The sequence below is a fragment of the Rana temporaria genome, chromosome 4 (genome assembly GCF_905171775.1).
Source record: "Rana temporaria chromosome 4, aRanTem1.1, whole genome shotgun sequence".
Classification (NCBI taxonomy): domain Eukaryota; kingdom Metazoa; phylum Chordata; class Amphibia; order Anura; family Ranidae; genus Rana; species Rana temporaria.
In genome coordinates, this window is record NC_053492.1 from 237,866,099 (window position 1) to 237,891,698 (window position 25,600).

Sequence of the window (25,600 nt, forward strand, 5' to 3'; positions counted from 1 at the left end):
ACTTTTTTTGACCTCCTGCCAGCGCAGCGTCTCAGTGTGAAAGCACTCGGGCTTTCACATTGGGAATGCAGATGAGGCTTCTTTCAGGCGTTTTACAGGCGCTTTTCTTAACGCTAAGACCCCTTTCACACTGGGGCGTTTTTCAGGCGCTTTAATGTGAAAGCACTCGGGCTTTCACATTGGGATTGCAGATGCAGTTTCTTTCAGGCGCTTTTTTTAATGCTAAAGCACCTGAAAAACGCCCCAGTGTGAAAGGGGTCTTAGTGCACCCTATCCAACTCACACTAGGTGTGTTGCATTGTCATCCATTCTCTATGGCAGTGGTTCTCAACCCTGTCCTCAAGTACTCCCAACAGGCCATGTTTGGGAATTTCTCATAGATAAAATAGCTGTCCAAAATACCAAGCCATTGACTCGGATTTAAAGCACCTAGGCATTACAACACATGGGGTTTATTTACTAAAGGCAAATCCACTTTGCACTGCAAGTGCAGTCGCTGTAGACCCGAGGGGGACATGCAAGGAAAATAAAAAACAGTACATGATTGGATGATAAAATCAGCAGAGCTTCCCCTCATTTCAGATCTTCCCCTCAGATCTACAGCGACTGCACTTCAAAGTGTACTTGTAGTGCAACATGGATTTGCCTTTAGTAAATCTCCCCCAATGTGTGTCTTGCGCTGTACTGACAAACAGTAGTGCATGTGGGACTGTTTTCCGCGCACTGCAGTGCACGTTATTGTGTTTTGCGCTGCAATGCACAGTGCTGGAATGAACGAAAATGCATTGCACCTAGTGTGTGTTACCATGCACCGTGCAATAGTGTGTGGTGTGTTACATTTGTGCAATGCTATAGTGTGTACAAACTCTGACAGTGTATCTAAATACATTACCTATGATAATACTATGATTATAACAGATGTAACATTAAATCAAAGCCAACCTAGCACCCTATTGTTTCCAGTAAATTACTAGTCACACCTTAGCCTTTGCTTGATCTATTTGAAGTCTGCAAACTATTATGTAATTATTTCCTCTGGGGAGGGATAAATACAAAGGCTTGCAGCCTGAAAACCTGTGAGAATCCTCATTTCCAGCCAGGTAATATTAATTGAGAGGAAGAAGCATCCACATGTCTAGACTGTGTCTTCTTACAGATGCATCCATCGTCTGCTCTCTGGATCCCCCTGCTGGTGATGAGGAGGTAGAGCAGAGCTATAGATCGGTCCTCTCTCTGTACAAACTCAGTGCTCTGCTCTGCCCACCCTGACCTGGCTGGTACCTCATCCTCCCCTCCGCATTTCCTCTGCTTTATCCTCACATGTCTTGTTCTGTCTTATCCTGAAGATTGCACATGAATGTGTTCCACCCCACTCTTTCATTTTTAGCTCCCCCTCCCCTCTACCCCCTCCTCCACATAGCCCTCCCCTCTCCTGTATGAGTTGGAGGTGCTCAGAGTTGTGCTTCTACCTCTAAGATTGGATGACATCTGTGCCATACCTCGTGCAGAGGAGGATTCCATCCCTGAGCTGCATTCAGTGGGAATGAGGACCTGGACAGCTGGGAGATCACCTATTCTTATCCAGGTAATCCCATGCAGATTATCTCCATTGTAACCTAAAATGACTATACCCCATGTATTCATTGTGTAACCAGTGCACTTTACTTGCTGCTGCAGATCTGACAGCTTGGAGCTCACTTATTCTTCAGCAGGTAATCCCATACAGAATATTCCTGATCCATTGCATCCTAACATTACTATACCCCATGTATTTATTGTGTAATCAATGCACTTTACTTGCTGCTGCAGATCTGACAGCTGGGAGCTCACCTATTATTCAGCAGGTAATCCCATGCCATGTATTGATTGTACAGCCAGTACACTTTACTTGCTGCTGCTGCAGATCTGACAGCTTGGGTGGGGGTGTACCTATTCTTCTATAGGGGGTGCACCTATTCTATAGGGGTGCACCTATTCTATAGGGGGTGCACCTATTCTTCTATAGGGGGTGCACCTATTCTTCTATAGGGGTGCACCTATTTTTCTATAGGTAAACTCACAGATGGCAGCAGAATATCTCTGATCAATTGTATTCTAAGACTACTACATGCCATGGATTCATTGTACAGCCAGTACACCTTACTTGCTGCTGCTGCAGATCTGACAGCTTGGGGGTGCACCTATTCTATAGGGGTGCACCTATTCTTCTATAGCGGGTGCACCTATTCTTCTATAGGGGATACACCTATTCTTCTATAGGGGGTGCACCTATTCTTCTATAGGGGTGAACCTATTCTTCTATAGGGGTGAACCTATTCTTCTATAGGGGGTGCACCTATTCTTCTATAGGGGGTGCACCTATTCTTCTATAGGGGTACACCTATTCTTCTATAGGGGGTACACCTGTTCTTCTATAGGGGGTACACCTATTCTTCTATAGGTAAACTCACAGATGGCAGCATAATATCTCTGATCAATTGTATTCTAAGACTACTACATGCCATGGATTCATTGTACAGCCAGTACACCTTACTCACTGCTGCTGCAGATCTGACAGCTTGGGGGTGCACCTATTCTTCTATAGGTAAACTCACAGATGGCAGCAGAATATCTCTGATCCTTTGTATTCTAAGACTACTACATGCCATGTATTGATTTTACAGCCAGTACACTTTACTTGCTGCTGCAGATCTGGCAACTGGAGGTTCACTTATTCTTCAGTAAATAAGTTCATACATAATATCTCTGATCCATTGCTTTCTAAGACAACTACATACCATGCATGCATTCTACAACCAGTGCATCTGGCTTGTTGCTGCAGATCTGACAACTGGAGGTTCACTTATTCTTCGGTAAATAAGCTCATGCATAATAGATCCATTGCTTTCTAAGACTACTACATACCATGCATTCATTGTACAGCCAGTACAGCGTACTTGCTGCAGCAGATCTGACAGCTGGGAGCTCACCTATTCTTCAGCAGATATTCCCACGCAGAACGTTTCTGGTCCATTGGATTACACAACCATTGCATGCCATTTATCCATTGTGCATTTTATGTGCTGCTGCATATCTGACAGCTGGAGGGCCATCTATTCATCAGTAGGTAAGCCCACAGATAGCTGCAGAATCTCTCTGATCTATTGCATCCTACAACTACTACATGCCAGGTATTCATTGTGCAGCCAGTGCACTTTAGTTGCTGCTGCAGATCTGACAGCTTGGTATAAGTCAATCATACATAGAAGACACATTCCATCACATCATAGAACTGCATGATATACAGGATTTCCCTGCTACACTTGGAGCAAATCAAGAGTGAAGCAAGTGAGAGGGATACATTGGAGTACACTAAGAACTTTGCTGACAAAGGATTTCTTATCCTGGATGAAGCAGGCAGCACACTACAAGGTAGCAGAAACCAGTCACTACATCTTAGATCACTACAAACCTAACAGGGGTTCCAATTCTTTATTTCTAAAATCAATGAGCTAGAAAACAAAACAATATTGTAGTTTTAGGATTTGACCCAAAAATGTGGTTCCCATATTGCTCAGCCTTTTGTCTGCTAATTGCTGGAATTAAAGTGCAGTCTTCCCAGTCAGTAGGACTGTAACCTATTAAATCAACATAGGACACAGGGGAGCTTTACTAAGCTTGTGAGGTCACTCAATGGGAAGGATTCAGAAAATCTGTTGTTCCTAGACCACTAGAATTATATAGGACACGTTTCTATTTATTGCAGTGGATGGGATCCAAGTCTACCATATGTGATAGCTGGAGGACATGATGTACACTAGGTAACAGAGCTGTGACAAGGACAATGACAGCTCCTGGATTTATTTCTTACATTCATGTAGCTCTGACAACTAAAAAGGCAAGTTTACCTTTTCACGAAAAATGAAAATGTGAACTAACTGTAAATATCCTGGTTACCCCTCTGGACCATAACACACATAATGCCCCATGCTGCTGCTGGAGTGGTCCACACACCGTAATACACAGTCCCAGAATGAGTATCCATCATTAGACCCCTTTCACACTGGGGTGTTTTTCAGGCGCTTTAGCGTTAAAAAAAAAACACCTGCAAAGCGCCTGAAAGAAGCTGCATCTGCAATCCCTACGTGAAAGCCCGAGTGCTTTCACACTAAAGCACCTGGAAAATACCCCAGTGGGAAAGGGGTCTTAGCGTTAAAAAAAGCACCTGTAAAGCGTCTGAAAGAAGCCTCATCTGCAATCCCAATGTGAAAGCCTGAGTGCTTTCACACTGAGGCGCTGTGCTGGCAGGGCGTCAAAAAAAAGTCCTGCAAGCAGCTTCTTTGCATCGCTTTACGAGTGTTGAATACACCGCTCCTAAAGCGCCCTTCCCATTGAGGCAGCTTTTTTTAACGCCAACGTGCCTGAAAAACGCTCCGGTGTGAAAGGGGGTCTTAGCGGAGCTTCACCAGCGTTTTTCGGGTGCTGGCAGTGTGAAAGGGCTCTGAAAGCACATTGGGATTGCAGATGAGGCTTCTTTCTAGCGCTTTACAGGAGCTTTTTTTTATCGCCAAAGCGCCTAAAAAAATGCCACGGCGTGAAAGGGGTCTAATGAGCTCAATGGCAAGTAAAACCTAATAAATTTGCTGACCAATGAGAAGCACTCCTTTCTTCTAGGGTCCTTACTAGAAGAAGCAGCCTCAAATCCATCTATTTTTGGTCATGTGTCTGTGCTGACCAATACCATAGCAAGTCATAGGTGTGCCAGGTTTGCCTGGGCACACTCTAATCACTATGTGCAGTACCGATTCCCCTGCTGCCCTGGCTTCCCCCCTATGTTGCCCCCCACCCGCAGTGCTGCTGGCTTCCCTCCTCTCCCCCCAGCTGCTGCAGGGGATGTTTAAGGATGGAGAGTGAGGGGGGGGGCGGGGCTAGTAAATATGTCATTGACCAGTGCCTTCTTTTTCTAAATGAGCAGTGAACACACTCGCTCACTGTGTCCATACATAACTGAAGCATGGTAACATGTGTTTACTATACTTCAGTTTGTGAATGAACAGGAAGTCGCTCAGCGCAGAGTACTCCCTATTCATTCACTGCCCCATGCAGCTGTGGCAGCAAAGAAAAATGTGTGTTTGAGCTTTGGGGTGCACACCCTAATGCAATAGGCTGTTGCAATGCATTATGATGGATACACACTCCAGGGCTATGTATTAATATTCATTTTTGGAGAAAAGATTAACTTACCCTTTAAGCTGTCCATACATGGAGTGAATTTCACTTGGTTCTTGATTAACTGACCAAAGTTGAAGCCTTAGGTGGCCCCTTCAGCCCGCAGGGCTGAACAAAAAATAAATAAATCGAAGGTCCCTTGCTCACATGTTTTAATACATACATACATACTATAAACATTTAGACAAGAGCTAATTAACCTACCAGCATGTCTTTGGAGTGTGGAAGGAAACTAGAGTACCCAGAGGCAACCCACACAAGTACAGGGAGAACATGCAAACTCCATGCAGATGGTGCCCTAGCCAGGATTTGAATCAATTCACCATCTGTGTTATAATTTAACAATGTCATATCATATATCTAGGTGATCATTGCCAATGTCTGCCACAGAGGAAAAAGAGAAGCCAAGATTTACTTTTGAAAAATGCCAGAAAGGTTTTCCCTTGTCTGGAATGTTCAGGGTTTCCACCAACACTTGCCAATCAACCAATAAATGCAATAATCTACAGTTTGGTTATAAATATGTTTTAGGATCACTTTACTTTAGTTGGCCTGGTCTGCCATCTACTGGACTTGGTGAATATTACACCTAGTCAGCGCACCGAAGACCTGCAGAAGAAGGTTTCTTTTAGTGTAAAATGCATTGAAATTCTGTGCTATAATAATTATAATATAGTATTATCAATAATACATTCAATATTAATAAATAATAGTAATCGTACAAAGAGCAGGGATGTTCTAAGACCACGGCAAATTGTTTTGTGACGCCAAGAGTATGATGATATTCATTCTTGGCACAAATATTTGTTTAAAAGCAAGTAAAACAGTGAAGTGTCATCACACAATTTGCTCATTTTTAACTCAACTGTAAGACTGAACCCTAAAACTTCATCCTACATTACTTAATCCTTGCCTAATACTCTAAAACAGGGATCCTCAAACTACGGCCCTCCAGCTGTTGCGGAACTACAAATCCCATGAGGCATTGCAAAATTCTGACATTCATAGACATGACTAGGCATTATGGGAATTGTAGTTCCTGAACACCTGGAGGGCCGTAGTTTGAAGACCCCTGCTCTAAAAAGACAGAACCTTATATGTTCCTATATTAGGAGCATGCATGCCAAGTAATGTGTAAGTAAAACCTATTGGCATTTATTACTTCTCACAGAGATCATGGTACTCTACCAGAGAATGCATTAATTTTGCTTTCTCTGCAGTAAGTCTGCACCATCTCTGTTTAGGAATCATAACAGGTCAGTATCTACTTCCTGGACTACAATGATGACCCAGGGATGATGCGATACTACCTCTCACCTTGTGAGCTGGTAGGAAGTTGTAGTAGTAACCTGCTGGAAACATAGGCAATGACATACATGCATCTATAGCAGTGGTCATCAACCATGTCTTCAGGGCCCACTAACAGGCCATGTTTGCAAGATAACTGAAATACATCACAGGTGATATCATTTGCTGCTCAGTCATTGCAGAATTCTAGTCTGCATCTCCCCAAGGTAATACATAAAACCTGGCCTGTTAGTGGGCCCTGTGGATAGAGTTGATGACCACTGATCTATAGGACATCTCTAAGTGCATATACATGCATGTAATGATTTTGAATAGTATAATTCATACTATGCCCCTACCTCTAATTAGGTGCATTCAGAGAAAATAGAACTCTGTAAATCCAGGAGCAGAGAAGATACTCTGAGTCCTGGTTCACACCAGTGTGGCATTGAGGTTGTGCCACCTCAGCACAACTGCAAATCAGTGCAATTTCATGTGTGGCTTGCTTACATCTGCTCAACTTCATTTAACAGATGTCAATGCAAGTCGCACTGAAGTCGCACAGAAATAATGCAGTAACATTTTTCACAGTCGCAGTTATTTGACCGGTTCCATTGGAATGCAACTTTGAACTTGTAAAGTCGCATGAAAAGTCTAACTGGTGTGGACCAGGTGTGTGTAAAGGCAGGTATGAGAAAGTAATCAGGGAGGTATAGCGTTTGTTTATACACACCAGGTCAATTTCATGTGCAGGAGGCTAGTGTAAATGTAGGCTAACACTGTGCGTTTTGGCAAAGTCTGCGGCAGACTGAATACATCATTCAAGAATACGATCTCCTACTGACTAGGCACAGTCAACTTGTTTGGAGTGCAAGGACCGCTTTTAATAATTAAATGGAATTTGTTTCTCTTTTTACACAATATAGTATTGCCCTATAATGCAACATGTCAGAAATGTATTTGTGAAGACTCTCTGAATTATAACTTTAACACTCAAACCTGAGATTTATTGGCCATAGTCTGGGCACAGGGGCACTTTATTTATATATCTATAACAAAGAGCTTTAAAACAAGACCTCACTCACTGATCTTTCTAGCTGCATGCATGATGAAGTTATTCATGAAAGATCACAACAAATTCTCTCCACCTCGTCCAATCAAAGAGCGCCTTGTATTTATACATTCTATAAATGGCAGCAGTGCCAATTACTCATTTGCTGTGTTCTATGCAAGATTGAGAGCTTTCAGCTTTAAAGATGAATTCCTCTGCAATACCTATAGCTACACAGTTAAGGGCTTGTTTTAAAGTGTTTTTTTGCTTGTTCAAAATATGTAAATGCAGAAATTCACTTAAACATTTCATTTTTAAAAGAAAACTTTACCGGGGAGACTATGTAGGTTATCATTGAACTGCCTGGCTGTCTCTGTCTTAGGCCTCGTACACACGACCGAGAAACTCGACGGGCGAAACACATCATTTTGCTCGTCGAGTTCCTTGTCAGGCTGTCGAGGATCTCGGCAAGCCAAATTTCCCCATTCCCGTCGAGGAAAAAGAAGACATGCTCTCTTTTTGGCTTGACGAGATCCTCAACAGTTTCCTCGTCGAAAAGTGTACACACGACCGGTTTCCTCGGCCAAAAAAAGAAAACAGCAAGTTTCTTGCTGGTTTTTGCAGAGAAACTTGGTCGTGTGTACGAGGCTTTACTTTTGAGACACTAACTTAGATCAAGCATGCAAATCTGGAAAGTCAGAACTCTGGATCAGTATACTATGCTCTGGGTCAGTGACAGCTAGGGAACTAGTATCCACACTAGCAACATTTACCTGTCACCTACAGGTACCTGCAGATCTGGTTTGGTATAAAACTCAATTTGATTCTTCTATTAAAAAAAGGTTTCTTGAAGCCTCGTACACACGCTCGGTTTTCTCGGCAAGAACCAGCAAGAAAACTGCTGGCAGAGCTTTCTTGCTGAGTAAACCAAGCGTGTGTACGAGGCTTTCAGGTTTCTCGTCTGGAAATCTGGCCAGAATCTTGATAATAAAAATGGAGATACTGCTCTCTATTTTCTCGTTGAGATTCTTGTCGGCCTGTTTCCCGACAAGAAACCAGAGAGTGTGTATACTTACCTGTCGCCGTGGAAACCCGCGCATGCTCGAAATGACTTTGACGCATGCGCAGTAGCTTCCACGGCATAGGTAGGGTGAAGCAAGATGGTGGCAACGGCATTGAATGTGACGAGCGCATGCTCGTCGTACACGATGACGTCACTGCGTTCTTGCCTTTCAAGAGAAGCACGGTTCTTTTGAAAGGTCTGTGTGTACACTTGGGCAGCAAGAGATTCTTGCCAAGAATCTCGTCTGGAAAAATAAAGTTTTTTTCCTGACGAGATTCTTGCCCGTGTGTACGAGGCCTACGGGTTAAGTATGGGGCCTGTCACTTTCTGACCTCATGAAAATACCAGGTACCTGGCATTTATGCAGAGTGCGCGTGTAAGCCTGCCATGGGAGAAAAATGTACTCTCTCTTGAAATCACTGTCTGCCGGCTGTTATGCTAACCTCTTCCTTCAGCACTTGAATTCACTACTGTGGTACACACATAGATAAAGGCTTCTGACTTTCCTTCTACTTTCTTCATCTACATATTGTTTCTGGGTCATCAGTGGTTCAGAAAACATTAAAGACATCTTCGCAATGCGGCTCGCAGGGGTCCGGTGCATCCCCGTTCACACTTTCAGGTTCAATTTCAGCCCAAATTCTGGGCTGAATTCGGACCTGAAATGGACCAAAAGACGTACAGGACCCCTGTGCAAATTCGCACCGAAACAGCTGCGTAGATATTTGAACCAGCTCCTCAGAGAGCCAGTCAAAATCCCCTGCTATTGCGAATTGGATATTGGAACCCGCATCCAATTCACAATAATGTGAACCCGGCCTCAGGGACACCACTGCATTGCATTTTTGGGATATTTTTGGAGCGGCACTATTCATTTGAATGGGCCTTCCTCTGCTTGAAAAGAGTGCTAAGGAAACTCATGTACCAGATTTTGGCACCAATTTTTTTGCATGTTTTGTTACACGCCTGCTACCTGTGTTTGGAGTGGAGTTAAAAAATGATGGCGTTGCGTGTTTTTCAGATGTGAACAGAACTTTAATATGTTTTTGCCCGTGGACCTTTTCATAAATTCCTATCCCAACTGTAATGAAACAGATGACAGTGAAAGTCTGGCAGAGGCTTTTCTAAACTCCCCACCAAAAAAAAAAAGTTTTCCGACTGTCACGCTGAACCAGTAGCCACAATGCTGAGGTATAGTACTGGTACATACTGGTTCCAGGATAAAGCATAACAATTTGGTGAACATGTCAGCCAAGCAAGCAAAAGGGGCTTCTATATTTTTCTCAGCACAGATTTCCTCTAAAAAAAATACGATACCATGGAATTTACTTCCATACAAACTGCATTACAGAACAGAGACTTGTTATAAGCTATTTGGCTCCTTACCATTGGCTACACCTTTATTATCTGTGGATATACATTTTAAAAGAAAAATATCTGATTGCAAGCCTCTTGAAAATCAGTGACCGGTGATATGTCGGACAACCTGTGAAGTTAAAAAGTTACACAGAGCAAAATATTTGGAATTAGCAGGGAAGTGAGAGCAGTCTGGAATGTTTCACCCCATGTACCAACATTCTAAAATTCCCATGAGCACTACGTGAAAATTAAGATGTACAAAAGGGCTTTTACAATGACATATAGGGTTATACCATATAGAACCAGACATTACTGGAACATTTTCACATTAATCCTAATGCTTACACTGATATAAGTGACTTGCTATAGTTATTTGAAATCGCCACCACCATCATCTGAGTCAGTCATTGTAGGATAAGACTCCACCAACTGTCACCAAAAAGATAGTTTTAGATTATGTTCACTCCAGACAACCACAAAGCATGGTTCCATTTATTTTGTGGCATTCAAGGTTTTATCAAAAAAGGCGCCATATCAATTTTCCACTTGATAACCTAAAATCTCTTTCCAAACGTGTGACATTATACAATTTTTCTTGTACAACTTTTGTTTAGTTTTACCAAAACTATATAATATGAGGTCAGACCTAAACACTTTCAATTTCTATGGAGTCAGGCAGGCCCTTGTACTACATAGTTGAAGAAAAATCTAAAGAAATTTGAATAAGAAAATTGTATGGTATATGACCAGCTTTACTTCCATTAAATGTTGTTCCTATACTGGGCCTGTTTGTAAGAATTACTGGAGCAAAAAAATACAGCTTTTTTTTTGCCCATAGCTTTCATTACTAAGCCTGCACTGTAAAGATGCTGCACAGATTATGACTGGTGATATATGACAAAAAAACACAGCTATTAATTTCTCTAGTTTCCATCACCAGTCTTGGGCATCATAAAAAAAAAAAATGTTGCCCATAATCACCAATTTTACATGCTAAAAATAACACAAAGAATCTTCCTGCTTGATATGGGCATTGCCAACACCATGCTTACACCAAATCTAGTACGCACATGTATATAAACCATGCAAACCTATTTGATTGATTTCTACTTATTTATATTTATTTCTCTTTTAGTTCTAGAGTTCGGGGCAGAATGGATTGCCTGCATCTAGTATTCCTATTTTTATTGATCTTATTATCCAACACCAGTAAAGCAGATGATTCCGATCAGGAGGGCATAACTTGGCACAACAAGGAAATACCTCACATAGTCACTTCAGATGTTGTCCACCTAAGCAGCCCAAAATTTGAAGCAGAACCAAATCTAGAACTCCATGGAACCTGTGGTATTGAATGCCAGAAGAAACTGCCACCACCTACTCTACAAGATCTTGAAAACTATTTGTCTTTTGAAAGTGTGTATGACAATGGTACACGTACCATGACAAAAGTAAATGTCCAAACCTGGTTTTCTGGAAGTCTCCATCAGAGTAATGTATCAGCAAAACACAACATGCGTAAAAAGCGACAAGTTTATGGCACAGATAGTAGGTTTAGTATATCAGACAAACATTTTATGACCAACTACCCCTTTAGTACTGCAGTTAAATTATCTTCTGGCTGCAGTGGTATCCTTATTTCACCAAAACATGTTCTAACAGCTGCCCATTGTGTACATGATGGTAATGATTATGTTAAAAATTCGAAAAAACTACGCGTTGGGATTCTTAAGATTAAGACAAAGAGGGATGGCAAAAGAAATAGAGGATCAAAGAAAAACAAAGGAGATACCTCTGATGATGCTAGTTCAACAAAGGATGGTAAAAAACAAAGAAGAAAGTCCATGCAAAAAAGGTCCGTAGCAGATGTAGACCAAAAATTCACAAGTTCTGGGAAAGAAAAAGGCTCCATCCCTGGAAAGCCTTCCTTCCAGTGGACAAGAGTAAAAGCTATTCAGATTCCTAATGGCTGGTTGAAGGATGTATCAAAAAACATGACTCTTGACTATGACTATGCAGTTCTGGAATTAAAGCGCAAGCAAAAGAAGACGTTTATGGAGATTGGAATTAGTCCAGAAATTGACAAGATGTCAGGGAGCAGAGTACATTTCTCAGGATTTGATGATGACAGGGCTGGGCAGTTGGTATATCGGTTTTGCAGCGTTTCAGTGGAATCAAATGATCTATTTTATCAGTATTGTGATGCAGAACCTGGCTCTAGCGGTTCTGGTATTTACATCCGTCTCAAAGAGCCAAATAAGAAGAAGTGGAGCAGGAAAATCATTGCCATCTATTCTGGTCACCAGTGGGTGGACGTTGGCGGAGAACAGCAGGATTACAATGTTGCCATCAGAATTACTCCACTGAAGTATGCACAGATATGTCTCTGGGTACATGGAAACAATGCTGATTGTTCTCAAGGATAAACTTTAGCTCATGGTTGAAAACTCAGAGCCGCACAGAAATAAAAGTCTTGGAGAAGGCCATCCACTGCTTTAACATGGGTCCAGGAGATTTTTTAGAGGAAAGCACTTCATGAAAATGTGCAAGACTTTATTAGATAAAATTGATACACTGCTACCTACATGTCATCAGATTTGGATTTTGAATGAAGTATGCAATCCCTACATTGTAGGTTGTTCTGCTCTATATTTATTGGAAGGCAATCAACTACTCCACTTAAGACACGTGGTATTCTCAGGACAGCTATTCTTGTTACTGCATTTCTTCACACAATTTTAAAGAAGGTTTATAAAGTTCACCCTAAACAATTTGGCTTGTTCTGAGCTCAGCAGTTCTACAAAAGGAGTACAAAAACACAAAAATATATTGTTTACAAGTAAGCAGGTTATCAAATTATAGGAGCAGAGTAGGTGCACCAGTATGCACATAGCTGATTGCCTTCTGCAGTTAGCCACATAAATAGGCCATCGTTATTGTACCTCTACTTACTGAAATACTTAAACTCTGAAAAACCCTTCTTCTGTGCTTTAGTTTTACCATTGCATCTCGAAGCTCAATAAGGTCATCTGATTCCTGTAATAGTGGACACCATAACCCCATTGAGTTAAAATATTTAAAGTATTACATACTTTGTGGCAGAAGGATGTTGGAAAGCTAAGCTTGGTGCTATTATAAAGTGATTTCATTAACTTCAAATGAACTTCAAACTCTAGCTGGTAAAGATCTGACATATTCACAAACACAATTGAGTACATTTTAAAGTAAAAATAACAAGGAAACAGGCTTCTATTATTCATTTGCTTGAAAACAAAGATATATGTAGAATTAAGCAAATTGGATGGACAAATTCACCTATGTTGTATCTATGTACATCATGCATTTTGTGATCATTAGAGGGGATACACAAACACAGGGAATTATTGTATAAATTAGAGAAGGAAATCAGCCTTCGTGCTGATCATTTAGCTTCAATATATTGGGATTAATTTACTAAAGGCAAATAGACTATTCACTTTGCAAGGGAATTTGCCCCAGAGCTTAGTCAATATGGAGAAATTTTCACTTGCAAAGAATACCAACCATTTGCAAGGAAAGTTTTAAAAAAAAACCTGCATTTTTACTTGCACATGATTGGATGATGGATGTCGGAAGAGCTTCACCTCACTCAAAGTGCAACTTCTTATGCAAAGTGAACAGCCAATTTGTCTTTAATAAATTGACCCTTTTGACCCAAAACTCGAGATAAGTATACAAATAAGGACTTTTGATTATACACGGACTTCACTTATCTGTATACTTGTTCCAGTGCAGTGGCTCCAAAGTTTTTGAAACCAGTGGATCGGCCTAATAGTAAGGCAACAACCATTTTCAGAATGGGATCAGCAGTAAAGTTTACCTTGCTAGAGTGTTTTTCAGTTTGTGTAAATGTGTACAAATACTTGATGCAATATAACTAAACAGCAATGCTTGCAATATTTACTATGGAAACCAACTTTTACAGAATTAATGTGCACAAAAATTGTACAGCTGTTGCTTATGAGGACTCATTTCCACTTGGGCAATTTAAAAGCCAATAATGTCTATGGGAACTTTTCACTTCTTGGTGCTGATGCATGTTTAGGAAATATTTGTATAGTATTGAGTTCAGTAATACACATTTTTTAGGTTTGCAGAAATGCATTGTTTATATTGTTTATTTTCCGTGCATCAGCACAATGAAAATCGATTAAAAGTTTTTTTTACTTGATTTGACTAATTCAAAAGAGACAGTGATCGCTTCGGTACATGTGTTCTACACAAAATTCTGAACATGCATATCCATGAGAAAGTTCCCTTTAAAGTACAGTTTTCCACTGGGCCTTTTGGCGATTTATGGCCCATGGCTCATCTTACACGCAGTAAACCAAGCGTTGTCTGTATATGAAATGAGAAAATTAGAAATGCCACCATACACTTGAAACTAGATATCCTCTGACTCGAATAGGGATTTATAGCCACACCTTCCCTAGTCAATGGCTTTCAAGCATACATTCAGGCTTCTGCTGTAAAACTGATTCCTTGATAAGGAAAAGTTCAGTACATTTTGCTAAATAAACTCTTTTAATGTTAAAAATAAATAAAAATTAAATAAAGGGCTCTGCTAAACTATTCATCTAAACCAGTGGTTCTCAACCTTTCTAGTGCCATGATCCCTTGATAAAATTTCCCAAGTTGTGGGGACCCCCACTAGTAAAATTATTTTCATAGCAAGGCAAGTAATTGCAAGACAAGTAATTTGCGCACCTAACCCAAGGACATTTAGTGCTCCCTGAGTCCCTTCCACTCGTACAATTTTAAAACCCATTATGGTACATTTTAGGATGTACCACTCTTTCTCTTTGTTCTCCTTTCTTTCCCTATTTCTTTTCCCCCCCCCATCCTCCTCTCTAGCCGTCTTTCTTGTTCTCTTATTCTTTTTCTCCCCCTTTCTTAATTCCTCCCCCTCTTTTCCTCTCCCTTGCATGTATTCTCTATTTTTATTCCTTCTCCTTGGTGGTGGTGGGGGGGGGGAATGGGATGAGTGGTAGCGCTGGCGGTGAATTGGGATGAGTGGCAATAATGGGGGGAGTTCTGATCAGCCAACGTAGGTGCTCTTGATCAAGGTCATCTGCTGATCTGAGAACTGTAGTGGGGACTATTAATGGCAACTATACTAACAGGTCTCTGGCTGCACCGTGTCTCTGACTTTGTGGTGTCTCGTAGCAGTGACACCTATGCCCAAATCAGGAGATGGAGTCTCCTCCAGCCCCTCCCACTTCACATTCCTCACCAGTGAGCTGACCTCTAGTCTCTGCCCTCCAGCCATGCCTTGAACTGAATGGGCAGCTGTGAAGAGGCTGAGTTAGTGGCCACAGGCTCCAGGGACAGCCCTGCTGGACGGCCACAAAAATCCTGGGAGAGCAGTGCGGGCTTCAGGAACATCCCAGGACTCGATGACCCCTGGCAAATCATCATTCAACCCCCAGGTTGAGAACCACGGATCTAAACTGATAAAATAATCTTAGTGTAATTTTAATATTATCTCCCTAAATAAAATCTCATAGGATATGGGATGTCTATGCCTTTACACAACACATAATTCAAGAAACATGGAGCTGTGCTTTATCACTTAGGCTCCCCAGCAGGTTATATATTCTGGTAAGGTTGGCACAGAAAAAAAAAACCATCCCACTGACTTTCAAAGATTTCTTTAAGCACACCAGCAGACCATCCAGCTTTAGGCAAGCCTTAGGACAGGGGTAGGCAACCACGGTCCTGCAGCTGTTTTGAAACTACAAGTCCCATGAGACATTGCAAGCCCCCGACAATCACAGGCATGACTCCTAGAGGCAGAGGCATGATGAAATTTGTAGTTTCACCACAGCTGGAGTTCCTACCCCTGCATTAGGATCATGATGTATAGGCATCCCGCTGTGTTGTTTCTAAGGTAAAGCACCCAACCCACCACCAAATCACAATGTCTGTCTATCGCTGGAAAGGCTACAGGTTTGGTTCAGGCATAAGATTATTTAAAGGGAAAGTCTAGAACAAAGTCTAAATCTGCTCTCACCCCCTAAAACACCTATACCAGCTAGACCTTAGAAGGAAGATACAAATACTTACCTATTCTGAGGGTGCTTGAGTCCAGTCACGTGATCGACTCCCATGGGCTGGCTTTGAGAGAGGAGGGACAGCCAGCAACTAATGCCCAATGGTACGGTTATGGATGATGTCACCGCCCAGGCATTCCATATGTTGCCGGCGCTTTCGTCTCTCCCCTGAAGCCGGCCACTGGGGAGATCACATGACCAGACCAGAGCACATTGAGACTAGGCAAGTACTGTATATGCATTTTCCTTCTACTGGGCCATTAGTATAGGAGTTAGAAGGTGGGAGGTAGCAAATTTAAACAGAGTTAGTTCTAGCATTAAACTCCACATTAGGTATGTGTGCACAGAGAGAAACTTAGTATGTACATGACATTTAAATCTATCTGAAGTTAATCTATACTATTGGATCATATTTATTGTGGACAAATATGCATCTTGGTGCTGCTGGAGCTCTGGTAGAAGTTAAAATTGTTTGTAAAGCTTTCGGGGGTCCTGGCTCATCCCCCCCCCCACTGAGTGCCCCCATAGACCGCCTCTATTGACACAGACAGGGTGGCTTCACTCTGCCCCCTGCTCCTTCGCCACATAATTTGATAGACTACAGCAGGAGCCAATGGCTATCAATCTGGCCAGTGAGAAGGAATAGAGCCAGGAGAGCCACTGCCCTCATACACAGCACTGGATCAAAAATCAGGCTCAGGTCAAGTATATGGGTGGACTGGGGGGATCCTTGAACACGGAATTTAAAAATTAGGTTAAAAAAATCAGGTAAAAAATAAAAACAACAACTTTAGGCTTTAGAACAACTTTAATGTCAAATACTGTATTGAGAAGTTCAGAACACTGATTGTAGTTAGTATTCAGTATTATCATTGATAGACAACTCAGAGTAATAATGCAACATATAAACATCAACGATTGCCTACAGCTTTGATTTAATGAAGTGTATAGTGGCACTTTCAGAGGGCTTGTTGCGAATTCGAACCATGTGTGTGGGCAGGCTGAATGTACCAAGTTGATTGATCAGCTTGGGTAAAACCAGCCTGCCGGATTCACTTATCGGAGAGATTCCTGTCCGCATTGACTGTGTTGATGGCCTGCCTAAGGCTTTTGTTTATGCATTTTAGGTGGCGTACTCTGTCTATTCTCTGTATAGTTTTGAGCAAAAGTGCATTTTGGTGTCTGGACTAGGAAATCAGATAATCTGCCTGTTAGCAAATATCCAATTTTAAGAAAATTATATATATATTAGGTTATAGTTCGATACATGAACAGAAACACTTCACTTCAGAAAAGCTTTTCCTTAAAGCGGGATTCCACCCGCAATTTTTTATTTTTTTTTAAGTCAGCAGCTACTAACACTGACTGCTGACTTTTAATAGGGACACTTACCTGTCCTAGTCGCCCGCGATGTCGGTCCCCCGACGGCGATCGATCGGTCCTGGCACCTCCATCCTTACTAAGGGAAACCGGCAGTGAAGCCTTAGGCTCCATTCTCACTAATGGGTTTTTTGGTGCATTTTGCATTTTGCAGAAAAGCAGGGAAATTTTTTAACATGGGTTCCTATGGAACATGTTCACATCAATGCTTTTTTGTGTCCTCTGCGTTTTTGGAAAGGGTCAGGGACTTTTTTCCCCGCAAAAAGCAGCGTTTTGCATGTAATAGAAATCAAGCAAGTACCGCGTTTTTGCTGCGTTTTTACCGCGATTTGCGTTTTTTTTTTAACCTGTTTATAGCTGGTTGTTAAATGAAATGTAAAAAAATGTAAAAAAAAATTTAAAATGCAAATCGCGGTAAAACGCACGTCAAAAAACGCAGCAAGCACCGCAAAAAGCACTGCAAAATCACTCAAAAGCAACATGCATAGGTGTGAATCGAGCCTTACGGCTTCACTGCCCGTTTGCTACTGCGCATGTGCGACTCGTGTAGCGCTTTGTGAATGGGCGGCTGCCTCCTGGGATACACAGAAGGCAGCACGGCTCATTCACCAGAAGACACCGCAACGGAGGATGAGGCAGAAGATCCACCACGGTGGAAGAATAGGCAGAAGAGCTACTTCCGCATTGCAACCGCCCTTTCAGGCGAGTATCATTTTTTTTTTTTAAGATTTTTTTTTTGGGGGGGGGGGGGGGACAGATGGAACTCCACTTTAAATACTGTGTAAAGATAATTAAACTTGATTTCATGATCATTTTGGCGCAGAATTTAAGCCTTTACTGTTTAATATAATCTCTTGTACAGTATGTCAGCAAAGGGCGTTAAGTTACAATTTTTTTCTCATCCATGAGATGACGTCTGCTTTGTGGACATGAATGTTTTCATATAGAAATAGTTTTCATTTTATTAAAAACGTTATAGTTCTAATAAATGGTGCTAAATACCTTGTGTATATGTACACTGTGTGCAAAATTATTAGGCAAATTGTATTTATGAGGATTCATTTAATTATTGAACTACAGTGCTCCCGGTCAATCCAAAATGTAAATAAACCTCAAACCTGAATATGTAAGAAAGTAAAAGTGAGGTTTTGTCTTTCTTAGGAGAATACCTATGTGTGCGCAATTATTGGGCAACTATTAGTGTGCAGAATTATTATGCAACTAAAAGAAAACAAGTGAGATGGGTAGATTTTCAATCTGTTAAAGTGATAATAATAATAAACCAAAAACTCAAAATTAACTCAAATAAACATCTGACATAAAAAATAAATAAAAAAATAAAATAAAATATCAGTGACCATTATAGCCCACCCTTCTTTTCAATAATGGTCATAAGCCTTGCATTTATTGGCGTCTGTAAGTTTCTTGATATGTTAAAGACCGACTTTGTGTAGCAGCAACCGCAGCCTCTCAGACAATGTTCAAGAGAGGTGTACTGTATTCTTCACCGTAAATCTCCCATTTGAGAAGGGCGCACAAGTTCTCAATAGAGTTTAGGTCAAGTGAGGAAGGGGGCTAGTGTCATTATTCTTTCACCTTTAAGGCCTTTACTGGCTAGCCATGCAGTGGAATACTTTGATGCATGCGATGGAGCATTGTCCTGCATAAATATCATGGGCTTCTTGAAAGATGCAGACTTTTTCCTGCACCACCGCTTAAAGAAAAAGTGTCCTCTAAAAACTGTCAGTAGGTTTGGGAGTTGAAAAAGGTCCAGCTAGCTCATCTTTAATAATACCAGTAACCCCCACCTCCACCTTGCTGACATCCGAGTCGAAGTGGAGCTTTGTGCCCGTTACTGACCCAGCCACAGGCCCATCCATCTGGTCTGTTAGGCCCCTTTCACATTGAGGAGTTTTTCAGGCCGTACAGCGCTAAAAATAGCGCTGCTATCCCGCCTGAAAAACTCCTTCACTGCAGACTCAATGTGAAAGCCCGAGGGCTTTCACACTGAGGCGATGCGCTGGCGGGAGACAAAAAAATCTCCTGTCAGCAGCATCTTTGGAGCGGTGAGAGGAGCGGCATGTATACCGCTCCTTCACCGCTCCTTCCCATTGAAAACAATGGGAAACCGCGGCAATACCGCCCGCAATGCGCCTCTATAGAGGCGCATTGCGGGCGGTATTAACCCTTTATCGGCCCCTGGCGGGGGTTAATACCGCACCGCTAGCGGCCGAATCCCACGGCAATCCCGGCGGTATAGCGCCGCTATTTTTAGCGGCGTTATACCGCCACCGCAGCTCCTGCCTCAGTCTGAAAGGGGCCTAAAAGATTCACTCATCTCATCAGTCCATAAAACCTTTGAAAACTCTTCAGAAATCTTTAGATATTATTTGGCTCTGTCTTGACATTTCAATGTATGTGTCTTGCGCAGTGGTGGTCACATTTTTTATTCTCCATTACCTCGTCCATGTGATTGAGCAATAAACACCTTTGCGTCTTTTTTTTTTAACACGTTTCTTGCGACCCTGTTGACTATTTGCAAATAAACGTTTCATGGTTCGGTGAGAACGCCCCAATATCTTAACAATTTCAAGAGTGCTACATCCCTGACTCTTTTTACTTTTCAGAGTCAGTTAAATGTCTTTTTTGGCCCATTTTGCCTGAGGAAAAAAAAGCTGCCTAATAATTATGCACACCTTGATCTAGGGTGTTGATCTTAGGTCACACCCTCCATCATTACACATCACCTAATATGCTTAAATCCAATAAGCATTCAAGTTTTTACATCTTGCAGTTGGACAATGTGCATACAAATTATGATTTGGTCAAAATACTCACTTGCCTTATAATTGTGCACACACTATTATATATGTACTTTACATATATTTGTATAGTCATTTAACACATACATGTAAAGAATGGTTATGGTGCTATGTTAGCCATTCATTAAATATATTTTTCAGTGCTAGTGGCTGTTATTTTATTTCCCTGCTCACTCTGTTAATTTTGGACTCTCTAATATTCTGGCAATCCTGCAAAGAAAACAACTTCTGTCCAACATGTGACATCTGTTTCACATGTATGGGTACTTTGCCAGGAGCAGAACAATGTGTAGACTTGAAGTCATTATAAATACACTTTGGTATGAAGTCTAGGATTACCATATTAACAAGAATCTTTAAAGCAGAAAATCAGAACTTAAAAATGTTATGACAATCACACTACAGTCTTAAATCTCACATGTATTTTACTACTACTATCCAGCAGTAAAAGTGTAATGCTCTTGTCACACAAATATAATCCACTTCTATGTCACACATGGTGCTGCTTTAGTATTCTGAAACACTACATCTTTATTTTAACCATAAAATGTTATATTGTCACTAGAGAGTGATGCATAATTCACTGTTGGTTTTCCTCAGTCTCTTCAGCATGACATTATTATAGCCACTTATGGATAATTGTAGGCTAATGAATGCACAGGGTGTGCAGGAGGAAAGGATCCATTTGTACACTTATCCCTGCGTCCCCAAATTAAGCAGTTTCTTCATCTTATAATGTAGTTATTATATAATATTATTATAATTTACCACCTTCATTAACTTTTTGACAATTTTGAAAAAAGAAAATGTTATGCTATAATATCCACCCCAATTAAAAAATAAATTATATATATATATATATATATATATATATATATATATATATATATTATAATTTTTTGTTATACTAGTAATGGTGTGATCAGTGATTTTTAGCGGGACTGCGACATTGCTGTGGACAAGTCGGACACTTGACACTTTTGGGACCAGTGCCATTACAGTGATCAGAGCTAAAAATAGCCACTAATTACTGTACAAGTGTCCCTGGCAGTAAAGGGGTCAAGACTGGGGGGGGGGTAGGTGTTTCTAACTGTGGGGGGAGTGTACTGACAGGCAGTAGAGAGAGATCGCTTTACCTGATCACTAGGAACAGCAGATCTCTCTCTCTCTCTACTTCTCTGACAGAACGGGGATCTGTCTGTTTACATTGACAGATCCCCATTCTGGCTCTGAGTAGCAATCACGGTTGCCGGCAGACATCGCAGCCGCCAACCACGTGCATCGGCTCCAGCGTTGTACACGATCCCTACAGCCCTTAAAGCCGCCACCGTACAGCTACGTCAATTCGCACAGGGGAACCAACCTGCCCCCATATAACAACAGTGGCTGGTCAGCAAGTAGTTAAAACAGGACTCCAAGGCAGGGCCATCTTTTCCATTGGGCACGCTGGGCAGTTGCCCGGGGGCCCCCGCTTGCCTGGGGGGGCCCCACCGGCTGCCCAGCAACTCCAGTAAAAAATTGTGGAGAGTGACGGGTTAGAACTGCCCATGCCCAGTTTGCGGAAATCACAGAGAAGATCCGATCCTCCACGAGTGCGGGGGGTTGCTGATGTAAGGGGGGAGTGAATGCAAAAATGTAAGGGGGCACTGATATAAAGGTTCCCCCTCCTATATTAGTGACCCCCCTTACCTTAGTGTATTTACTCTACGGAAGGTGGTCTCTGGTCACCAGATCAGAGTTCCCTCCTTAGATCATGATCTGCAGCGTTCCCCTTTACATAAGAGTTCCCTTTCACTGTAAGGGGGAATCCTGCAGACTCCGATGTAAGAGGAAACTCTGTGCTGGCTGGGTTATAGTAACCTGACCTTCATGTCAATGAAGACATTTTTTTTTTTACTTTTGTTTAACTTAAACACATTGCTAATAGCACTAGCTACTGTATATGTTTATAGTTTAAATACTGACATTTGCATTGTTCGGCACTGAAAACTGTAATTTTAGGTACTTTTTTTGCACTGGCAGTAAAAGATGTGGTTCTGCCAATAAATTTTATGATTTTTGTCAGTAAATTCTCGTGCATGATTGTGTAGACAGGGCCCCAGTGCACTATATTGCCCGGGGGCCTATAATGCTCTTAAGATGACACTGCTCCAAGGCCTCATGCTGCTGTTAAACTATGGTTTTTGTGAGTTTAGGCAGGTTTTTTTTTTCTGCCCTTGAACTCCCATCTATGTCATTATATGTGTCCATGCACACATGGAGGTTTTTAGCAGTTTACCAGTAGGGGAGTTTAGAGGATGTTTAATGAACTCCTTAAAATCGCGTTCAGGAGAGAGAATTTTGACCACAAAAAAACTCAGAACACGGTTAAACGCGTGTAAACACTAGGCGCATTTAGCACTTCAGAGTTTATTTATTTCAATGGCCAGAAAACATTAAAATTCTGGCTAATGAAATAAACTCCAAACACCTCTAAACTCTGCTAAACTGGTTTGAAATAATGCAGCTTAGGTGAGTTCATATGTTTTTTTTTTTTTTGTTCCTGTGAGAAGAGAACTGGTCTCTTCTCACACTGGCTGCACGAGACCCAAGGCTTGGCAAATTAGACAGAACTAGTTGGCTTAAAGTGTGTTTAAACCTCAACACTCAACTTCTCTCATTCACTCTCTTTTGGTCTGTTAAATAAGCCATTGAAAGTGTGTTTTGTCATATCCGTTTTAAAAGTGAAAAAACAGCAGATTATGAGAAATTCAGAGCTTCCCTGTGTCTTCTACCTGTGTTATATCTTAATGAGAGTAATTAGTCCACCCAGTCCTTAGCCGTGGACTACAGAATGATTAGACTATGTCATGGAGCAGGGAGGATAGGTGGGCTTATGTAGTTTTGCAAGAAAAAAAAAAAAACTGGGCATGGCTGACACCACTGAGTCCACAAAAATGCTGTGTGTTGTCAGTCCAAAACAAGACTTAAAGTGCAAGTTCACATTTACAGAAAAATCTGTAAGGTGAACCAGGGGTGGACCCAGAGTCTAGTCTCGGGAGAGGCACTGTCATTTGCGGGCAAATTGTCGGGACAATGGCTGGTATTGTCGCTTCAATCATCACGGCGCCATGTTTGATATGGTGTCAGGATGATTGAAGCGCATTATTTATATTATTACATTGTAATATAAAATTAAATGGTTCAACTCACCATAATGCAGAATCAGTGGGAGCCCTGAGTGTGTCACTTCCTACCGTCGCCTGCCACCAGATGCGGATTGTCACTTGTCATGTCACTTGCCACATCCCCTGCCACCAGAAGTGGATTGTCACTTGTCAATGTCTCTTGCCACAAGATGTGGATTGTCACTTGCCAGTAGCTGTGTCCCAGAGTGAGGGCGGCCGGTGAAAGATGTAAGAAGGCTGCTACCCATCAGAATATGCAACCAAAGTGACGTTGCATTGCGGCCATCTTGGTACACCCGCACTTGTTGACAGTAAGCCTAGAGTTAGAAGTCAGCGAGCGGACATCTTTATACACCCACCTAGAGTCTTGCTTTTCAGTTATTTTTAACAGTAAACTCAGCTTATATAGTGAAATATAAGTTGGGTTCACTGTTAAAAATAATTGTGAAAAACAAGACTCCGTGTGGGTGTATAAAGATGTCCACTTGCAGACTTCTAACTAACTAGGCTTACTATGGATGAGTGTGGGTGTACCAAGATGGCCGCGACGCAACGTTACTTTAGCTGCATATTCAGATGGAGAGCGGCTTCCTGACTCCGAACACCTGCTCGCTCAGTCACACACTAGCCTGCCGGCATGATTGCTCACTGCTCCCCGGCCTGCCCATCCACTTGGTCACCCGCTCGCCATTTTCTCGGGGGAGCAATTTCCCTGTTGACCCCCCCTCTTGGATCCGCCCCTGAGGTGAACTTACAGGACCCCCTCCTCTCCACCCCACGCTAACCTGCATGGCGGCGATCGCCCGTTCTGAGCCCCAGTATAGCCGCCTCACGGCTCCAGCGCATAAAAAGCCTCTCAGCTTTCTCTCCTCTTCTTCCCCACTGAGCGGACAGGCTACGCAGGTTCTGATTGGCCGACAGTACTTTTCAGCGCTTCAATGTTGCATTGAGTTTTTTTCTAAATATGACATTAAGGAACTGTTATTCAAGTGAAATGAAAACCTAAATTATCAGGAATATAGAACATTTTATAGGGGTCTTTATAGTAAGCAACTGGCTTTCCTTTAAAGCAGTCCTCCAAATATAAAAAAAAACCTAACCATTGCTTTTAACTCCAACATGCAGCAGCAGAGAGTAATTTTCCAGATCTCAAATATTTTATTAGAAATACAATTGCTTCTACACTTCAAATTGGAAATTCTATGAGATAACTAGTAACAAATGATATTTTTAAACATAATGCCATTTTGTTTCATCTGACAGGGCATAGTCATTGAGCAATGCAAGAAAAAAAGAAGAATGATGGTCCAGCTTAATGCAGAACTAAACCCTTCTATTGTTTTCAGCCAAGGATGATGCCATCTTAGGCTCTGTTTGATCTTCAACTGCCACTGTGCTGCACATGTGATCAGTTATGACACCAGTCGTTTGATAGTTTGGTTGAGAGCACAACCAATGTGACAGTTACATTCCCAACATGTGCCAGGAAAGTTCCACTTTAAGACCCCTTTCACACTGAGCCGCCCATAGCATTGGCGGTCAGGCCCGGATTTACTCCCTTTGCCGCCCCCCAAGGCCGGGTCCTTCAATGCCGCCCCCCCCCACACACACAATCACATGGGGGAATCCCCAGATTTCCCCCCTTACATCAGGGTCCCCAGAGAGCCTCCCCTTACATCAAGGTCCCCAGAGAGCCTCCCTACTTACATCAGGGTCCTTAGAGAGCCTCCCCCTACATTAGGGTTCCCAGAGAGCCTCCCTACTTATATTAGGGTCCTCAGAGCCCCCCTCATTACATCAGGGTGGCCAGAGATCCCCTCCTTACATCAGGGTCCCCAGAGAGCCTCCCTACTTACATCAGGGTCCCCAGAGAGCCTCCCTACTTACATCAGGGTCCCCAGAGAGCCTCCCTACTTACATCAGGGTCCCTAGAGAGCCTCCCTACTTACATCAGGGTCCCTAGAGAGCCTCCCTACTTACATCAGGGTCCCCAGAGAGCGCCCCTTACATTAGTGTACTCAGAGAGCCCCCCCTTACATCAGGCTGCCCAGAGAGCCTCCCTTGACATCAGGGTCCCCAGAGAGCCCCTCCTTACATCAGGGTCCCCAGAGAGCCCCCCTTAAATCAGGGTCTCCAGAGAGCCTCCCCTTACATCAGGGTCTCTAGAGAGC

The 25,600-nt window shown here is 42.1% G+C and overlaps 1 protein-coding gene across 1 annotated transcript; it reads left to right on the plus strand.

Moving 5' to 3' along the window:
* The first annotated feature begins 1,272 nt into the window (after positions 1-1,272).
* PRSS35 (serine protease 35) lies at positions 1,273-14,178 on the plus strand. The gene is made up of 2 exons (XM_040350022.1): positions 1,273-1,585; positions 11,104-14,178. Exon 2 carries the CDS (start codon positions 11,123-11,125, stop codon positions 12,392-12,394), a length of 1,272 nt encoding a protein of 423 aa, XP_040205956.1. The 5' UTR covers positions 1,273-1,585; positions 11,104-11,122; the 3' UTR covers positions 12,395-14,178.
* Positions 14,179-25,600: the final 11,422 nt, after the last annotated feature.